This window comes from Cydia amplana, chromosome 9 (assembly GCF_948474715.1).
Source record: "Cydia amplana chromosome 9, ilCydAmpl1.1, whole genome shotgun sequence".
In the NCBI taxonomy this organism is placed as follows: Eukaryota; Metazoa; Arthropoda; class Insecta; order Lepidoptera; family Tortricidae; genus Cydia; species Cydia amplana.
Window position 1 is genome coordinate 17,131,512 of NC_086077.1, and position 21,084 is coordinate 17,152,595.

General features: G+C 38.6%; 2 protein-coding genes across 2 annotated transcripts in view; one reads left to right on the forward strand and one right to left on the reverse strand.

The window, feature by feature from the left end:
• Positions 1–21,084, forward strand: part of LOC134651247 (cytochrome P450 6B2-like) — a 143,733-nt gene that overhangs the window by 48,896 nt on the left and 73,753 nt on the right. The window lies entirely within an intron of this gene.
• Positions 1–21,084, reverse strand: part of LOC134650864 (uncharacterized) — a 49,846-nt gene that overhangs the window by 19,415 nt on the left and 9,347 nt on the right. Inside the window, exons 4-12 of the mRNA XM_063505799.1 lie at positions 12,929–13,087; positions 11,192–11,869; positions 8,353–8,555; positions 7,797–7,932; positions 7,212–7,307; positions 6,697–6,912; positions 5,943–6,043; positions 5,693–5,861; positions 4,793–4,956 (exon numbers count right to left, since the gene is read on the reverse strand). Coding sequence (XP_063361869.1) covers positions 4,793–4,956; positions 5,693–5,861; positions 5,943–6,043; positions 6,697–6,912; positions 7,212–7,307; positions 7,797–7,932; positions 8,353–8,555; positions 11,192–11,869; positions 12,929–13,087 — 1,922 coding nt within the window. The remainder of the gene's footprint in view (positions 1–4,792; positions 4,957–5,692; positions 5,862–5,942; positions 6,044–6,696; positions 6,913–7,211; positions 7,308–7,796; positions 7,933–8,352; positions 8,556–11,191; positions 11,870–12,928; positions 13,088–21,084) is intronic.

The following is a 21,084-nucleotide window of genomic DNA, read 5'->3' on the forward strand; positions in this document are numbered from 1 at the left end:
CCTATTTTCAGCGCCGACTATTCCATTAATTCCAACGGCGACAAAAATATTTAATGTATATACATATTTATGTATTCATAACTTCCTTTATAAATAAATAAATAGTAACATTTAATTGGAGTGCAATTCTGGAGGTTAAGAATAGAACTTTTAGGAGAAAGATTATTTTAGAATCAAGTAAAATGAATAGAGGAGTGAAGTAAGACATTTTTGCGGTACGAAGTACTGCGACAAATTAACAAAATGAGTGGTACAAATGAGGTGCCTCACGAGTGAGCGACTCAACACTAATTCACAGGTCCCCGACTGCAATCGAAATAAAATATGCAGGTACAGTCACGATCCTAAATGAGCCTAAACTTTTCCGATTGCTGTTTATTACCCTGACTGAACACTTATATTCTATTTTACATTTATTACGTTGAGTACCTAACATAACTTAAAATTATTTCTAGCTTTTCAGTTCGCTTTTCAACTGCAGTCGTGTTTTTTAATTTTTAATTAATTTATTTTATCTTACTATGGTATCTGGAGCTAGATAATTACAGGCATAGATATATCTTATTCTATTGTAAGTACAAAGTTTCAGAGAAATCTAGCTAGTCGTTTTAAAATGGGAGCCTAACGTTTGTATAAGCAATATTATAATTTTAGTAGTTTGTTTACATAGTAACACAAATGAACGTACCCCGTATTTGAGTAGATTAGCCACTCCACTGATATGATCACTTATTTTCGTCAGTCAGATAAAAGGTCAATTTAACCGTTTTCGTTCCGCACAATATATAAACAACTATATATATGTATACGAGAACACAGCATCAAAAACATCCGAGCACTTCCTTCGGCGGTCGACTATTGCATGCAATAATATCATGATATTATCATTAATTGATCATAAGTGTGCGTCAAGTGGCGCCGTAGAACTAGTTGTAGTTAACAAAGTAATCAAGCTCTAAGAATCTCGATGCTGGACAAAAACAAGCCTTAAGTAGCGACAGAGTCGCCGCCATACAAACGTTTTGTTTACATTTCATCGTTGTTCGATGTACATTGCTGCTTTTGGTTCGTTTCCTAGGGATACCATACTTTAGTTTGCTTTACATTGCTACTGACATATCCTGCTTGACAGACTATAATATGAAATTTGACATGAGCATTGAAGTAACATAGGTATCTATAACTGTAATTAGTTTTCATTGCTAAAACTTGTTTTAGAGTCTGTTCGGATAGAAAAGAGTCGTGGAATGTATTTGGCCCCATACATTCCAGCGAGAAGAATTACATACAATTATTATAATCGCGATTTGGAGGTGTTTGTATCCTGAGATATAGACCTATTCAAAAATTCACGTTTTGTTTTCCTAAGAAGGCTGTTATGCCTGCATTTGTAGGCTAAAATGAAATTAGTAAGTTCCATATTTTCGGAGTAAAATTTTTGTAGCATAATTAACAATTGTAAAAATTCATTACTTTTGTCCGTTGAGCTGTTAGACCAATATTTATTCCTATTTGATAACATTACCTTTTTAATGGGGCAATGAATATTTAGTTTGTCTACTAAAACACTTAAAAGGCTATTGAAATTTAAATTATCACTATTTACAAAGGCCGACCAATTATATTGTCGAATTGAGTCAAGGAAGTTGTTCATTCTTGATTGTGAAGTTAACCTTTTTTTCACATGACGGGTAACTTGTTTAAAATCACGGAAGGACACCTCCGCACCGACGGCGCGGTGGTCACTTATGGCGAGATCTAACGGGAATGTTTTGACGGTCTCTTTCCCCAAATCAGTATAAGTATGATCTAGACATGTCCTGGACGCCCCTGCATAGAAGCTATTATTGTGGTCATTTACATAGGTATATCCTGTCGGTGATGTGGTCTATTGTTTACCTCTACTTGATTTGCTGTAGGTATTCATTGTACTGTTTACTGTTTTGAAGTGTGTACAATAAAAACTATTAGTATTTTTAGTATTGTATTATATATCTTTACTTCGTTTTATGTTAATTAATACGATTATTTGCAAGAAAATACGGCTAAACTTGTATTTTGACGTGTTACTGGACTATTGATTTGCGTGAATTATACGAAAACCATCCAAACAACCGGGAGATAACAATTATTATTGGGAGCCTATAGTGTCCCACTGCTGGGCAAAGGCCTCCCCCCAAGTTTTACAGCCTTCCCGACCTTGAGGAGTCATGGCCATTCCTTTAAAAACGAGTCTAACTCGTCTCGCCATCGCAGAAGTGGTCTTCCAGATTATCGTTTTCAGAAGGTAACAAAATAAGAGAAATACATAAATTTTCAACATTTATCTGTTTTTTTTTAGACAAATCAAATAATATTTATTAAACATTTTCTCCTAATCTAGTCGGTAGTGAGATACAAAGCAGGTCACGAGGGATTTTTGATATTTGCAGCAGAAATACAGTCGGTAGCAATGTCTTGCTGTATTAGGGGAAACTGGGGAGGGTTGATCACCCCTTTTGTTTTTAGCATACATTTACTTAACTATTTGTAGTATTGAAAAACTTTATAGACCGTACGATTCAGAATTTATCTCTTCATTAATAGTTTGAATTAGAACAGATTTGTGCAATAAATTAGACCATTATTTAATGAAAACCCATACTGTTGACTTTTACCATGTGTCCCCTATGTAAGGGAGACTTGTTTACCCCTGGTCGGGAGCCTTGATCCTAGGGGGATCAAGTGACCCTGGTTCTTGGGACACATGGTAAACAGATTTTTACCATGTCTCCCCATACCAGATTCTCATTGATTATATAACTCGGATCGCTATTAGCAATGCATCTATAATTTGTAAAATACACAGCAAACATATATAATTATATTCATCGTCCTTAACGACGAGGCCACCAAGTGGCTGATTGGACTTAATTTGAATTTATAACTGTTTGTTTTCTGTTTACTATACTACGCCATACGATTAAATAAATAAAATCTTCCATGCTTTGAAGTTGTATTTCCGGTAATCAGATGTCTAAGCCGAAGGGATCAAGTTTTCCAGATTTGGGGACACTTGGTAAAAAGATTTTAAGCGGCAATGTCATATTTCGAGGGTAGTATCTACATTAATTTATTCACTTTATCTACAGAAAATTAATATATGAAGATATCAAACACATATTAATCCATAATCTTATACTTTTAAAAAACAATGTAATCGTATTATCCATAAAACAACATAAAATAGGGAATCAATTTTTGAACCAAAAAAAAAGTTTAAAAAAAAACAAAAATCTAATTTATTAACATAAAATTTCTTGTAACAAGCTAAATTTTTTAAAGTTATTATGAAGGTATTTTTAGCGTCAGATACCTATAGCAATTTTAATTTTTTTACCCATCTCTGGTCGTTATTGTTTACTATAATAAATAAGTTTAGAAATTTACTGCTCACGTTTCGTGGACGGTGTTTGAGCTGCATAATCCTAAAATCCTTTCTATCGACCGTCGGTTCTATAGTACATAAAGTCGGAAAGCCATTGAAATAGCATTTCATCCATAAAAACAAATATTGCCGGTTGAAAACCAAATATCGTTATAAGTGTTGTTTGTCGACCGAGTAACATCCCCTGTGTGTAAAGCGTTTAACTTGATAAACAAGACCAAGTGCGGGTAGTTCGTAAAATGTTGATGTCAACTTTAGTTAGTCTTTTTAAAGGCCACGGGGATAATTCCGTTTTCGGAGTTCGGAGTCGGTTGTATAATTAAAAACTGAATTATACGCCGTTAAACAATAATGAGTCAAAAACCTTGAAAGTTTAAATCAGTGTTTCTCTGGTCGTACTTTTGCGGCATGATTTACTAAAGAAAAGAAAATATTTATGATAGCTCTATAAATCATTTTGTAAGTAAATTTATTACAATGTATACTTGATCGCTTTGGGGGTGACATGATCCCGGAATCATATCTCCCCTGAAGAAAAAGACAAAGTCTCCCCATACATAGTAAGATTATAAAACGTGCCGTACTCGAAACTTGTGTTCGCGTATATCAATGTAATCCAAGTTAATCATCACTTCAATAAACAACAAATAAAATAAGCACACTCACTAACATCATTTCCATCTCATATTATAAAATAAATCCAGTTAAAGCTTACCGAAAATTGAATAAAGTACGCAGAAAATCATTCACCGTCCGCCATTTTTGAACCACTGACTTTTCCGATACAGTGCCATGACAGAACGTGAAGTTAGGAACGAATGAATGAGTGTTACCAGTGCAAAAAAATGTATCTCGTTTGGTTTGATTAAAAATGAAGTTTACCAAGTGTCCCCTAGGGATCGACCCTCCCCACCCTCACCTACTGCAGCAATACTTAATGATGGTGTAGTTTGCATCTAAACGGTACCTTTAGGGTAACGTTCCATTTCTGGCCGCAGCTGCACTACTGGTACTGAACGCGTCGCTGTTACTGTCAATTTCCATAGTAACATGAACAGTAGTGCAGCTGCGGTTGGAAATGGACTGTCACCTTTACACTAATACATGTGACATGTAATTTATATTATCAATAAATATTATGATTATGATTATGATTATGAATATAATTTCTACATACAGTCTTCCAAAAGGCTTATCCTTAACAATTCTCTAAAGGCTAACGGCGTTATTCATAAACGTCAGCTAAGTTAATCAGCTGATGATCGTCGTTTCTCCCTCTATATGGCATAACGACAGATAGGGACAAACGACGATCATCAACTGATTAAGTTAGCAGCCGTTTATGAATAACGCCATAAAAGTTTATGTCCTAAGTTTCATCCGCAGGTAATGTCCCCCCTTTAGCCTTAGGTTGAAGGTGTCTGTAGTGAGCTGGGCAGGGATGGGTGTTCTCTCGCAAGGGGAAAGTTCCACGTGCAGCAAGAGCTGGTAGATCATCACTTTCATCTCGCACAAGGCGAAACGGGAGCCTGGAACAAAAGTATTCCTTATATTATATAGCACTAAGTTGCTTACTACTCTAATGTACAGTCGCTAGTCGTCACACGGGAATGTTACGCCATTTAAGGTCTTAGCTAAATAGGTTGTTCCATACTTACGCTATGGAATGTCCAATTTAGCTAGAACCCTAAATGGCGTAACAATCACGGAGCGTGACTGTACAGCAACTAATCATGACATTGATAAAGTACTCGTAATTCCTCCGTCGGATTCTCGGTATACTAATGGCCCAAGAAAATATCCAATGCCAATCAGTGCAGATTCTGCAATGAGACCCCGCAAAGGAGGAGGATTGAGCATACACACCGAAGGGACCCTGATAACATATCGAGGCAAGCCCTAGACTGGAATCCCCCAAGGAAAGCGAAAACGTTGCGTTGGATTATCATTGCAGAGGCGAAGGCTATTGAGAAAACTTGCGAACTCAAGCACGAAGCATTTTTATTATGATGTAGATTTTTTTTCTCGTCAGATTATGATAAAATTTGGTGGATATAAGTCTCCTATTCTTTATGTCCTAAAAAATCTTCCTCTTATTTTCGTAACTTAACGGAAAATTACATACTTACATACTTTGAGACAAGTTTTGATTTTATACCTATTTATTCCGGCTAGAATGAGGAGCTCTTTGAATTAGCCAAATTTTATTCAAAAGTAGCGAAAAAAATTCCACAGCAAAAAAAAAATTCGGCCGATAAGTCTTACCAATACAGTTTCTTGGTCCCATCCCAAAAGGCATGTACGTCGAAGGTTTAATTTTGTGCTTGTTTTCTTCGGAGAATCGCTCTGGATCAAACTTTAAGGGATCCGGGAAGTATTGAGGGTCGTGGTGGAACGCCGTTATGGGGATGTTGAGGCTTTCGCCGGCCTTCATCTGAAAGTTAGAGGTGTTGTTTGTATTAAAGATGCTAATAACGATTATGATTGACAAGTAATTAGGTTCTAGGCAACTTACTATGTAATCGGTTGTAGCTTCGTCGTTTGATTTTCCCAAATTGTAATCCTTGATGCAAAGTCTGTCAGTCGCTATTGCTGCCGGCCAGCGCCGCAATGATTCTACAATACAGTAAATACTTTGAAAAACAAAGTTATGTTCAAAAATTGATGCAGTGTCATTTCATCATCATGTCATCATTGGCCTTAGCGTCTAATGCAGACGATTTATGGTGTAAAACCGGAGAAATATCCTATTACACCGCCTGGGACGAAATTAAGGAAACGCAGGGATGCCCAGCACCTGCATTACCCTCTCGGCTTCACTGTCCTATCCCACAGGGAAGGCGAGCCAATACGTGTGGAGACAGGTCAGCTGCAGGAATCTGCCGCTTATTTCAGGTTGGACTCTACTCGCGCCTTACGGAAACTCCATTCCGGGTTTTATTACACCCCCCGGAACCCGGAATGTATGACATATTATACTACTAATTTATTATGTTATAATCATAACCCAGAGCAACTATCTCGGTCTACCTAGACACATAGCTAGTTTGCACGACGGATCCGAAATGTATGGGAATATCTGTGGATCCGGATTCAGATCCGGATAATTTCATACATTACAGATCCGGATTACACTTAGCCGTCCTCCCGAATTTGGCTGTCGTGAGATACATATTTACGGGTTTGATGCAACTGACCCTTATTATTGCGTTTGTAGATATATAATCATTACCAACAAACATGTGTTTGAAAACCCTAGTTTCTCTTACCTGAAACCACCATATCCAGGTAAGTCATCCTCTGCACAGACCCGTAATCGAACCTGCCGCTCTTCTCCTGCTCTCTGATCTCCTTCGCCAGTTTCTCCTGGACCTCAGGGTTGAGGGCCAGCTCATACATGAGGAAGGTCATGGCTGTGGAGACGGTCTCGAAGCCGGCGAGGAAGAAGATGACTGCTTGAGCGGTCAGATCTGTGTCTGTCCAGGCTGTTGATTAAGATATAAATTCGATATTTATCTTAAGGTATAGTGAGTTCAGGTTCTTCCCCAAAAATTGGTTTTTGAAGGACGTGAAGGACGTTGTTTAATCAGGCTTCAAATCGAGGAAATTACTAGAAAAAGACCTCAATGAGCTCATTCTAAAAAATTGTTTGTGGTCTAATTCGCGCGACCCATACAAACTGTTTGAAAAGAGTCGTGGCAATTAGACGCAACCACAGACATATTCTCAGAGAACGACCCCTCAAGATTGCTATTCCTATCTTTTGGCAAATTCCTATCAATACCTCGATTCACAGATTTCTTCCCAACATCAGACTCTTCAACAGTCGCAAATCCGGCATCAGCATCTTGACCCGAGCTCTCGTCGTGAGTGAGTCGACCTGTAGACGAAAACAAATTAAAGTGTTAGACAAAACAATGGAAACCTAATTCCAAACCGCCCAGAAAAAGGAGCCTTAGGGCTCATTTAGACGGTGCGAGAACTCGCATGCGAGTTTCATTACATTGCGTCATTTGATCGGTCGGCTGAATTGATGTAAATAAACGCAATGGTCCGCAACGTAACTAAAATCGTATAGGAGTTCGCGCGCCGTCATAATGAGCCCTTAGGAAGGAAATGTTTTTGGAAAAAATAGCTTTAATGAAAAAAGCGGCGACTTACGCGTGTACTATATTTTAATATTATACAAATAAAAAAAACGCTTGGTTCAAAAATGAAATGGAGAAAAATGCGACTGGACTTCCAGGAGCAAACGAGTTTGGAGACCTGACCTAGTTATATCTAATATGGTAACCAATTGACTGAGTTTCAAATGGCTGTCATTCGTGAAGGGGCAATACTCGTCAAGTGAATACCTACTAGGGCTTACCCTTCTTGGCTTCCATAAGGAGATGGATCATGTCTGGTCGAACGATGCTGTGTTCTTCACGGTCCCTCATAGTGTCCATCACCAGATGGTTGAAGAACGCACGAGTGCTGCCCGAGAAAATGGCAAGACCGAATTTCTACAAAAAAATCAAAGTACTTTATTATTTAAAATCTATCAAAATGATGTAATACAGGTGTCCATGGACAATGGTAATTGCTTACAGTCAGGCAATGCGTTTGCTCGGTTGTCAAACTTTTACTCTAATCCTTATTAAATATATTAAAACGTATTTTAAGTTGACTTGTTCCCAAACTTATTGGTAGTTTTAGTTTGTACCTCCCCTGCCACCGCGGCCACCGAAGCCCGCGCTGAGCATTCGGTCGCAAAGAGTTTCAGCGTGCTTCCATTGAAGCTCCTCGTGGAGCGAAAAATGTCAAGCAATATTCGATTTAAAAAAACAAGTGTTTTAATGTCTGTCTCTCGGAAGTTTGGTTATAAAAATTATTCTATCCTTCTTATTTTATTATCTTATATCTTAAACGTATCCTCTTCGAACCTTCATTAGCCTTGGGAACGCCGAGTGGCCAAAGAACTTGAGCATCTGCCAGAAGGTGAAGTTAGAAGCCACGTAGCCCATCTTGTAGAACTCGTTATTGGGCTCGGAGTGGGAGTCGACTCGCAGTCCAAACGCACAGGACGCTATGACGTCATTGGCGTAGCGAGTTGCGAGTGCTCGACAGTCCACGTCTATGTGATCGTCTGGAAGTATTGCGGTGAGGGTCAGGAGATTTTTTTGTGAGGGGTACAGCATCAATAGCAGCAACGCCTAAAGGCCACCCTGGAATACTTTTCCAAATATGGATATATCTACCCTTCGCGTTAAATTGATATTACATATATCTCTTTCTGTTACGTTATTAACGAATAGTAGATACTTTTGACGCGTACTCTGATCCGTTACTTTTGATGCTGACTGTACAGAACCAGTTAGATACAGAGATAGAGTACTAGTTACAAAAATTATGACTTTGATATAAAAGAGAAGCTTTGTGGTTTAATGGTCAGAGGCACATTTTAAAGATTTAAAAAAAAAACTTACGTCCACTCTGAAATGGATTATGTATTATGTGGTTGTGTATATTTATTTAAACACGTATTTATCTTGGTTTCTTATTTATTAATAACGAATACATGTTTTATGCAAAATCTAAAATAGAAAAGTCACATTCTTTTTAATGTCTAAACGGAGAAGGTTTTAATACCGAACATTCTCGGCCCTTTTAACACAAAATGAACTAAAATATCTAGCTATTCTAGCTAATTAATAGGTAACAAAATAATTTTGTTTATTGGCCTAATGAAAACACCTTTCTGGGTTGTAACTTGGACTGACCGTACTAAATTATCAGATGTGTTTTTATTAATAGATATTATTTTACCCAGCGGCCAACAAGCAGGTGGAGTAGCTTCGTCTTTCAATAAAACAATTTGTCCAATATCTAAATTGGTCCTTCTCTGCAGCCACTTGCTTCTTGGTTGCAGCTCACTTAAATAATTATTATAAAACTGTACCCAAAACTTTTGTTTTATTTGAGTAATTTTTTGAAACATATTTAATCTATTTTCTGCTTTATCAACAATACTAGGCTCAGGAATATCTGAAATTGGAGAACCAATCAAGAAGTGAGCCGGTGTTAGGCAAACAATATTGTCATTATCAGGAATGTCAAAAACTGAGCACAAAGGCCTTGAGTTCAGAATACCCTCAATCTGAACAAGAACTGTGTAAAGAAATTCATAAGTCAATCTGACATTACCTAAATATCTTTTTAATAAACTTTTAACAGACTTAATTCCAGCCTCGTAAATTCCACCCATGTGGCTGGCGAGAGGAATTGTGAATTTCCACTCTATGGAACTGACATTACAATAGTCTATAACTTGACTATATGAAGTATCATTTTTAAATAACTGATACAATTCATGAAGCTCGTTATTTGCTCCTTTAAAATTTGTAGCATTATCCGAGTACAAATGCGTACAGTAACCTCTTCGACTAATAAATCGTTTTAAGGCGCAAATAAAGGCTTGTGTAGACAATTCAGTAACTAGCTCTAGGTGTATTGCCTTAGTTGACAGACATATAAACAAGCATATATATCCTTTAGTGTACTTACAATTTCGAAGCATAGAATTTCGAATATATACTGCTCCGCTAAAATCAACACCAACATGTAAGAAAGCTCGTGTTAAAGTGACTCTTGGAGCGGGTAAGCTAGCCATCTGCTGCTCACAGGCTTCAGCATTGTATCTGACACAGCGAACGCATCTATGTATGACTTTTCTGACTTCCATACGACCGTTAATTGGCCAATATTTTAACCTTAGTCCGAAAAGCGTGCCTTGTATGCCTATGTGCAACAAACGAAGGTGAAACTGTTCAATTAACAGAGTTGTCACGTGTTCTTTACCGGGTAACACTATCGGGTGTGCTTGACTGTAAGGTATGTTAGAATTTTGAATACGACCACCCGTACGAATAATATTATCGTCGTCAAGAAAAGGGTTGAGCTTACGTAGGGGGCTTGACTTGTAAGTGTGTAAGCTTCGAACGTCAGTGTGTTTATTCTCACTAGTAGTACTATTCGAGTTAATGTTTGTATTATTTGTGGACTGTATAATATGTGATTTCAATGTGTGTAACTCTTGGTACTCCTTAGAGAAATGTACACGTTGAATCGTTTTAATTATGAAGTTATGTGCACTTTTCAGTTCTTGTGTTGTCAGAAAAGACACAACTTTAGTCAAATTACGTAAGTTATTTATAAACCTAAACATGTAAGCTAATGCTCTAGTCAGTTTGTTAAAATTCGAATGTTTCTGAAAGTATGTATAAAAATCATCCTGTATAATTTGTTGAGTACACACAGTGTGAGCGGTGCGTGGCTCGATCACTTCAATCTTCTGCTCATCGTCAGTAATCACAGGGGATGATGTCATTGGCCATGTACTAGGATCTTGAAGTAGCCAATCTGGTCCGTTCCACCAGAGTGAGTTGCTCTGTAAGTTCTGTGGGTAAACTCCTCGTGTGAGTAAATCAGCAGCGTTCTCTTTTGTATTGACGTAATTCCACATCTCAGACTTAGTCAATTCTATAATCTCCATAAGTCTATGAGACACAAATGTGTGAAGTTTTTTGTATGGTGACTTAATCCAGTGTAACACAATCTGTGAATCTGTAAATAGTACAATGTCATGTATTTTGAATTTGTCTTTGAATGCTCTTCTCAGCTTGTCAACTAGGTGTGCTAACAATAAGCATCCAGATAGTTCAAGTCTTGGCAATGATTGAACACGAATTGGAGTGACTCTTGTCTTCGCCATAATAAGACTACAGGTGGGTTCTTTGTTAGGATATGTAGCTCTGAAATAAACAACAGCACCGAAGGCTTTCACAGAAGCATCACTGAACCCTATCAAGGTTATCCATGTTGGTATATCTGAGAAATAATATCTAGGGACTTTAATGTTTTTGAGCTCGGGTAAATTAGCTTGAAACTCTAGCCAAGTTCTTTGTAGGTCTTCTGGAATGACCATGTCCCAATCTATCTTGGCTTTCCAAATGTCTTGCATGAGGATCTTCGCTATAATGACCGTTGGCGCTAGTATGCCAATAGGATCATATATTTTTGCTATTGCAGACAGTATATTCCGTTTAGTAAGCTCGAACTGTTGTAGCTCTGGAATAGCTGTAGTAAGCGCGTCGCTTTGTGGTAACCACTTCACTCCCAACGTCTTGACAGCTGCGCTAGGGGTAAAATCATATGTGTCAGTGTCATCATTTGTAGGAATAGCATTTGTAAGTATTTGCGGGTCGTTTGTAGTCCATTTGTGTAGAACGAAGTTTCCCTTCTGTAAAACTTCTATGAGTTGACTACAAACTCGTTGCGCCTGGTCAAGAGTGTCCGCTCCAGATAGGAAGTCGTCCATGTAACATTCAGACTCGATTATGTCGGCGGCTTCTGGATATTCTTCTTTATGTTGTCCAGCCAACATGCGCAGAGTCCGGCATGCTAGATAAGGCGCGCATTTTGTACCGTATGTTACAGTCTTTAACTGAATGCATTTTAAAGGGTCTGACTTCGAATCTCGCCATAAAATTCTTTGTAGCGGCCTTTGCTCTTTGACCAAGATAGTCCTAAACATTTTGACTATGTCGCAAATGAACACATATTTGTACATTCGAAATCGGAGTATTATGTCAAGTACATCGTTGTATATGTTCGGTCCGTCTAACATTATGTCATTGAGAGACAAGCCCGATGACGTCTTGCTACTCGCGTTGAAAACCGTCCTTAATTTTGTAGAGCGACTTTCTGGCCTTAAAATACCTAAATGTGGCAAAAAGCACTGTGGCAGTTGTGTGTGTTGAAAATCATCAATATACTCAGCATGATCTAGCTCAATATATTCATAAATGAACGCTTTGTATAATGTGTAGAGCGTGGGGTCTTTTTGAAACTTAGACTCAAGACTCAATAAACATCGATAGGCTTTTTGAAACGAATTACCTAAATCTTGAACCTTTTCGTTTTGTATAGGCATTTCGACTACGAAATGTCCAGTCTCAGCTTGCACTGTTGTGTCAAGAAATAACTGTTCGCAATATTTTTGCTCTGGTGTAAACACGACCTTAGGACTTACCTCTTCCTGCTGCCAAAACCTAACTAATAAATCATCAGTCGTAGGCGAGTCAACAATATGTAAGGCGATATGAGCGCTATGTGTCTTATGTGTGCCCGATATACATTCTTTGAGAGGACCTCCAACGACCCATCCAAAGACGGTTTCGATCAGTAAAGGTTTGTTGGGTCCAAGGCTAATCTTATTATTCAGCAACAACGAATAGAAATATTCAGCTCCTATAAGAAGGTCTATCTCGTCAGGTTCGTAAAATGTAGGGTCTGCAAGCAATTTGTTAATTTTTGCAGGTATGTTCCATGTACTTGTGTTTATGTGTACATGCGGTAGTGGAAGGGTTATTTTTTCCATGACGATAAATTCAAGACTCGTTGTAAAGTCAGAATGTCTAGAAGCTATGTTCGCTTTCATACATAATTGCGTTTGCTTACCTGTCACGCCAACGCCGAATATATGGTGGTTATCGTGATAAAGCTTACTGTTCATCCTCTTGAGAAGCCTGTGAGCAACCATATGGATTTCACTTCCATTGTCCAACAAGACACGCGCAGGATGCCACGTTCCTGTCTCATCTTGTATATTTATTATCGCTGTAGACAAAAGAATCTGTTTACTAGTGTTTACCACATGCATTGCAGTAGGCGCCATTATATTTTTTTGACATTGTGTATGTGTAACGTCATTTACAGTTGTCGGTTGCGTTAAGGTATGTATATTGTGTGTCAGCTGTTGCTGTGGTAGCTGTTGCTGTGCAAGCTGTTGCTGTGTTAGCTGTTGCTGTGGCAACTGTTGCTGTGTCTGCTGTTGCAGGGAATGCTGTTGCATTGAAGTCGTAGCTGACTGTTGCTGCTGTTGAGCTGTAGATTCTGTAGCGATAGCAATGTTAGCGCGTTTAGGAGGAGGGTTAGCTAGGTGAATCAAACTATGATGCTTACCGTGACATGTAGAGCACGACCTTTTGGAGCATTTATGTTTGGCAGTGTAAGGCTGTAAGCAATTGTAGCACAAAAACTTGGATTTTATGTAGTTTATGCGTTTGTCAACTGACATTTCCAAAAATTGTACACATTTATCTAGAGACAAACCAAAGAAAGTCTGCAGCGCTAGATTAAAAGTAGTTTTTAAAAATCAGTATGCGACAACACCACAGAAAATGGATTAAATAGTCTTGATACTTGTGAAATTTCTACCATATTTACCGTCTATGAAAAAATTAAGCTGTGTGCACAGCTTAATTTTTATGGTAAAATAAATTTCATTCCAACAATAGATGTCACTATTAATATGTAGACATATACTAATATTGATAAATAATATTGGGAGAATGTGACATTTGGCTTCATCAAAATTAATAAGCTTTTGTAATATCCGCGACGGCGGTAAATAGGCACAGAGGGCCTACCGCGAACACCGAAGTTCTCAATATGCGAGCATCTTTCTCTTTTACTCCCATTAAGGCGTAATTAGATTGACAGAGAAATTGCCCGCAATTTGCGAACTGAAGTTTTCGGAAAAACGAAATAAACCATTAAAACAATAAACATATATTAAAAATTAATTTTAGCTTTAACTAGTAGGTACCCATGCCGTGAGCATAAGCATGGAGGTTGTGGGTTCGAGCTCAAAACCCGGCTAGTACCAATGAGTTTCTCGAAATGTTAGAGGAAGTTCATAAGTATGCCTATACCTATTATAGGTGTGTTCAATTTGCTGTGAAACCTTAGTCTAAACCAATATTATATTATCTAAGTAGGTACATATGGTGAAGTATTAAGATGTTTCATTCCACTTACCCGTCATCAACTCCAAATTTTGTAAACATTGTCGTTTTTCAGCTTGAATCGCCTCGTGTTGACTTTTTACAAGTGTAAAATTATTCGTCATGCGGAAAAGTAACTCCCGCACGCCGGTTTTGTAAGGTTTCACCATGTTTATTCCGTTCATCACAAAACACAATGAATATTTAAACGATTTTGACAAACAGATACCATAGTGCATGACGTTTACTGACTGCTTAAAAAACATTGCCATATGTAGTTTTTTAATTCGATGTCAAATTATTGCGCTGCAGACTTTCTTTGGTTTGTCTCTATATTATGTTGCCCTTGGCAAAGAGTACATATGTCATTACAATCATCAGATGTAGATACGTGTACGAGCTTGGGGGTTGATTTGGATTGAGGTAACTTGTCAGATTTATTATCATTCATAAGCTCGAATGCTGTTGCACGCAGCTTAAGGAAATCTAAAAGCTCTTTTATTGTAGGAATAGATGTCTCTTTCCTTGTCAACTCCCATGCCGCCCTCAGAGAATTGTCTAACTTCTGAGTAATTATATAAACTAAAAGTACATCCCATTGCTGCACTGGCAGGTTTAAAGCACTTAGAGAATCTAGACTCTGTTGTAATACATTTAAGAACTCTTTTATGTTAGATCTGTTAAGTATAGGAAAACTCATAAAGCTTTTTAAGTGAAAGTTTACAATAATAGTTTGGTTTTCATACCTGTTTTCTAGTATACTCATAGCTTTACTGAAATTTCCGTCGAGAATAAGAAGGGAGTTAACCAAACCCGCAGCTTCGCCCTTCAAGCAGCTCTTCAGATACTGCATGCGTTGCAGCTCCGGCACGTTTCCTCCGTCCATGGCACACTGGAACAGGTTTTTAAACGCAGGCCACTCGCGTATGTCACCGCTGTATGTCGGAAGCTCTAATTTTGGGAGTTTGTACACAGGTTGACTTTTTGCCTTGACGTCCTCTTCTTTTTACACGACTGCCCCAAAAAAAGAGTGTATTGTTTTCAGGGTTCATGTTTGTATGTGGGTATGTAAGTTTCTTTGTTACACCGTAACAGCTAAGTGCCTGAACCGATTTAGGTGTTTGAGATATCATTGGAATCCTTACATCATCCCGAGTAACATAGGCTATGTGACGTCATCACAAAACCAATATGGCGGATTATGCACTGCAAATTGTGCAACCGAAACAAAAATAAAACCAATAAACCTATCGAGTTGGGTATTAAAATAAAGGATTTTGAAAGACGATTCTAAAACTGTACACAAAATATGGTTTAAACTATTCATTTGGTAGGACAAGATTTTACAAAATATAAGTATAACGCAAAGATAAATGAATTGTCTAAATCTATTGAATGGGATATTAAAAGAAAGGATTTTTTAAGGCGATCATACGAATATATATAAGTTATATGTTTAATTGTATCGTTGGAGAGAAAATACGAAATGTTCTACATCGCGCTAATGACATTTCTCTTTGCAGCTATATACGACAACGTCATACGTGGCGCTTACGTTATTTTCAATTGCGAAAGTGTCAAATACGAAAGGAACGGTTTGAACGATTGACTAGATTTCCTTACACATTTGGTAACAAAAAAGGAATGTTTCATACAAACTTTCTTGGACATTTTGGGAAATATGGTGGAAACTGTTCAGCTTCATGTACTTTACCAGCATACCAATATTTATAGAAATCTAAGATGTGATCGAAATGTACAAATTATTTGAGAAATGCTCAGGTACTCTGAATAAACATATTGTGCTGTTTATTATAAGATTTAACTTGAGACTTTGAATAGAAGACACTATTATCATGATTCATGACTGTAGAAGGCAGGTCTTTGATGATGATTTTAATTTTGCACGAAAAATTTTGCAAATCCCGGAGCACACGTGCTACTGTTGTGAAACAATATTTTACGAGAAGCAAAGACTGGGAGCTTAAGACAGATGGGCTCTTCCTGCAACTTCCACGAGTATTTTAGTAACGAAAGCCGAAGGCCGAACTCCGCATAGGGTCGACGCTCCGAAGCGTAAGGAAGGTGCGTGCTTCCTGTAAATTCCCCAAGTATCTTAATTGCGAAGGCCGAAGGCCGTTCTCCGCGTAGGGCCGAAGGCCCGAAGCGTAAGAAAGGTGCACGCTTTTTGCAGTTTCCCCAAGTTTCTTAATTGTAAATACCGAAGGCCGAGCTTCGCGTAGGGCCGAAGGCTCGGAGCGTAAGAGAGGTGCATGCTTTCTGCAGCTTCCCCAAGTATTTTTATTGCGAAGGCCGAAGGTTCGCGTAGGGCCGAAGGCCCGGAGCGTAAGAAAGGTGCACGTTTTTTGCAGCTTCCCAAGAATCTTAATTGCGAAGGCCGAATGCCGAGCTTCGGATAGGGCCGAAGGCCCGGAGCGTAAGAAAGGTGCACGCTTTCTGCAGCTCGAAGTATCTTAATTGCGAAGGCCGAAGGCCGAGCTTCGCGTAGGGCCGAAGGCCCGGAGCGTAAGAAAGGTGCACGCTTTCTGCAGCTTTTCCAAGTTTCTTAATTGCGAAGGCCGAAGGCCGACCTTCGCGTAGGGCCGAAGGCCCAGAGCGTAAGAAAGGTGCACGCTTTCTGTAGCTTCCCCAAGAATCTTAATTGCGAAGGCCGAAGGCCGAGCTTCGCTTAGGGCCGAAGGCCCGGAGCGTAACAAAGGTGCACGCTTTCTGCAGCTCGAAGTATCTTAATTGCGAAGGCCGAAGGCCGAACTTCGCGTAGGGCCGAAGGCCCGGAGCCTAAGAATGGTGCACGCTTTCTGCAGCTTTTTCAAGTTTCTTAATTGCGAAGGCCGAAGGCCGACCTTCGCGTAGGGCAGAAGGCCCAGAGCGTAAGAAAGGTGCACGTTTTCTGTAGCTTCCCCAAGATTCTTAATTGCAAAGGCCGAAGGCCGAGCTTCGCGTAGGGCCGAAGGCCCGGAACGTAAGAAAGGTGCATGCTTTCTGCAGCTTCCCTGAGTATCTTAATTGCGAAGGCCAAAAGCCAACTAATGGGAAATAATTATGTAGTTGCAGAGATATTAAGCCATAGCACTTTTCAATACGTCTGGTTTTTGGGTCATCCTATTTAGGTTTTTAAGCACGTTTTATGCTAACATATCAAATATTAACATGATGAAAGCTCCTTGAAGCAACTTAAGTGCCTTAAATCATATAAAAAATGTGGTTGGTTTGTATGGTCACTAAAATGTATAAAATAAAATAAATTAATTAAAAATTAAAAAACACGACTGCAGTTTATAAGCGAACTGAAAAGCTAAAAATAATTTTTAGTTATGTTAGGTACTCAACTTAATGAATGTAAAATATAATATATAGGTAAGTGTTCTGTCAGGGTCGTAAACAGCAAACGGAAAAGTTTAGGCTCATTTAGGATTGTGACTGTACCTCTATATTTTATTTCGATGCAGTCGGGGACCTGTGAATGGGAAAAATTCAATATATCAAGGTCCCCGACTGCAATCGAAATAAAATATGCAGGTACAGTCACGATCCTAAATGAGCCTAAACTTTTCCGTTTGCTGTTTACGACCCTGACAGAACACTTACCTATATATTATATTTTACATTCATTAAGTTGAGTACCTAACATAACTAAAAATTATTTTTAGCTTTTCAGTTCGCTTATAAACTGCAGTCGTGTTTTTTAATTTTTAATTAATTTATTTTATTTCTCCAACAATTTGTTAATGAGCGCTCTAGTATGGTAATATCTGGACTCCATGATCGATCGTTCCTCGTCGGCTTTCTTCTCGTCTTGTTCCAAGAGCTCAATTGCCTGCTGAACTTGATCGAACTTCTCCATCTGTGTAGATAAGTCGGCACATCGCAACTTTATCTCTTCTATGTTCAAACTGTCTTTGTCGGATGAATCCAATCCAGTAACGTAGTTTACGATTCTGGTCACCTTACCTTTTATTATACTTCTTGTACTTTTTAACGTTTTATATTCTTCCGTGTCCGTCATTATGTGTGTAACTGTTGTTACGTATTTCGGCACGAAATATTCTTATGTATGCACTGTCGGCTCATGTAGGACCAAAAATGAAATGGATTATGTATTATGTGGTTGTGTATATTTATTTAAACACGTATTTATCTTGGTTTCTTATTTATTAATAACGAATACATGTTTTATGCAAAATCTAAAATAGAAAAGTCACATTCTTTTTAATGTCTAAACGGAGAAGGTTTTAATACCGAACACACTCTCTTTAAGGTGACGGTAGAGGTGGGTAAATTTTCAGATTCTGTCAATTTACCCCATTTCACACACAAGCGCACTTCACGCACACTACCTCACTTTACTGGGACAGGTCACTGACCCATCAAGTTTTTTTTAAGATAGCGTTTTGAGTTTAGTGGCCTCCTTTTAGGAAAAGCGTTCCATTGAAAGAAGAAAGAGAAACAATACATTTAATCTTGCTTTCCTTGTCTGTTCATGTCACACGTGACGTATTTAAATTCTAATAATTCATTTGGTTGTTGACAATTTTCTACATTATGGCTTTGTCGAGATACGCGTTTTCTAAAGTTAAACCGAATAAAACCAGATGTCATTAAGTCAGATGTAAAATTTTATTTACTACTCTATACGACTTTTCATAAGGCTCAAAATCAATTAAATGAGAATTTAAATAAATAAAGTTCCGGCAGGGTGCAAAATTTAATTAAGGCGGACAAAATAAAATTTGAAAATATATGGAAACAGTGTTGGCTAATGTACCCCTAATATCTTTACCGATTTACTTTTATGTGGTATATTCGCCTTTTGTTTCACTATTAAATTAATACAATTAAAATAAAAAATATTATACCGGTATTCCACCGGTATTATTTCAGTGCTGAAGCGATTATCTTCGATCGTAGCCTTGATAATGTAGGTGTTGATAGTTACTTACGGCGGTAGGAGCGGCAATGAACCCCGTGCAGAGTAGAACGTGAGGTGCGTTGGGATAAGTGCATATATCTACTTATAATTCTTTGGCTGGTTGGTAACCCTCTATATTTTATTTTTTGTTTTACTGTTATTAGGTTAAGGGAGTTTTAGGGAGTGAAAAAAAAATGATTTTCGTTTTATGCGCTCGCGTGATTGCCGATGGATTATAATTAGACAAAAGAACTTGTTTTCCACGCATCGAATGTAGATCCCTATGACACTTCCTCCAAGTCTTCTCCAATAATGTTTATACCGTATTTTAATTACCTACCTTAAATGTTACATTTCTAAATATTTTTTTGTGCTATACATACTTCAAAAAAATCGCTGGAGGCCTAGCGGTAAGAGCGTGCGAATTGCAATTCCGGCTCGTACCAATGAGTTTTTCGGAACTTATGTACGAAATATCATTTGATATTTACCAGTCGCTTTTCGGTGAAGGAAAACATCGTGAAAAAACCGGACTAATCCCAATAAGAGCCTAGTTTACCCCCTATGGGTTGGAAGGTCAGATGGCAGTCGCTTTCATAAAAATTAGTGCCCACGCCAATTTATGGGATTAATTGCCAAGCGAACCCCAGGCTCCCTTGAGCCGTGTCAAAATGCCGGGACAACGCGAGGAAGATGATGATGATGTGACACATACTTCCAAAAAAATCTACAAATATTTTACGTGACAACTGCTTATAAGTAAATATTATGTAGTGTAAGGGTAAAAACACCAGAGCACCATTTTAAACAATATTTATTAGGGAATCACAATAATAATCAGAGTTTTGGACTTAGGTAATACGCGACGCTCATCACGCGCAAAAACCGATCTCTAGATGACAGACGTCAAAGTGTTGCCCCACTCCCGGCTCTCGCAGTGATGTCAAGACCGCTGTTTGACGATGCCGCCTTTTAGCTCGGCCATCGCCTGACCCGACCAGCGCCCCGCAGGTCACTGTCATCAGTGCAGCCACTGAAGTCTGCCACAGCCAACGCAGTCGCAGCAAGCTGGGTCTTCACCAGGTGGATGTAGCCTCCACCAGTTCAATATTCTGCGAATTGAACAAGCACCTTTTACGCTCAGCCGATATACAAGCCTTGGTCCTTTTGAGTAATTCGACTCGAGTTCCGTTGAAACGGTCTATTTCGTTATTGTCAACTTACACCAAGATATTTAGTTCTATTTCAGTCGAATTGGAGTAAGGGCTTAAGCCGACTGAACCAAATGTAAGAAAGCATGACCAGGCTAGGTACCAAATAATCCGTGGTATGAGAGGTGTTAGGATATGCAAGTCTGCTCAGCACTTGCTTGAAATACACAAAAGGCTTAATTCACGTGCATATGACACCAAGAGGATATAACTACCAATTAATTAATTATGCAAAATAATAAAATATTGCGATGAGCGTGACATCTAGCGGCAGGTAGATAAACCACCCCCTTTTTTTTTAACACCATCTAACATAAATTATTTTCTTGTGAATAACGTCATATAACTTTGAAGGATTTATTAGATTTTGATAAATTTCTAGCATGTATACCCATGCAGCTAACCCAAACCTTCCATTGAGCGGTGCGTTCATACTGACCGCTTAACGTAACAATGACTATTTGTGTCGTTTTAAAAGCAAAGACTTGGAACAAACTCACAATTGGCTTCTCCGTTGTAGGATGTAAGACTCCCTCGCATGCACGCACAAAAATGCGTACATCTCGTGAGAGGCTAACATGGGACACGTCTCATGCATGTGCGGAGCTGCCTAGGCTAGGACACCACTGCCCTTGTAGGCGCAACGACCGTAGAAGTCAGCCCGTCACGATAAGGTTTTCACGGAGC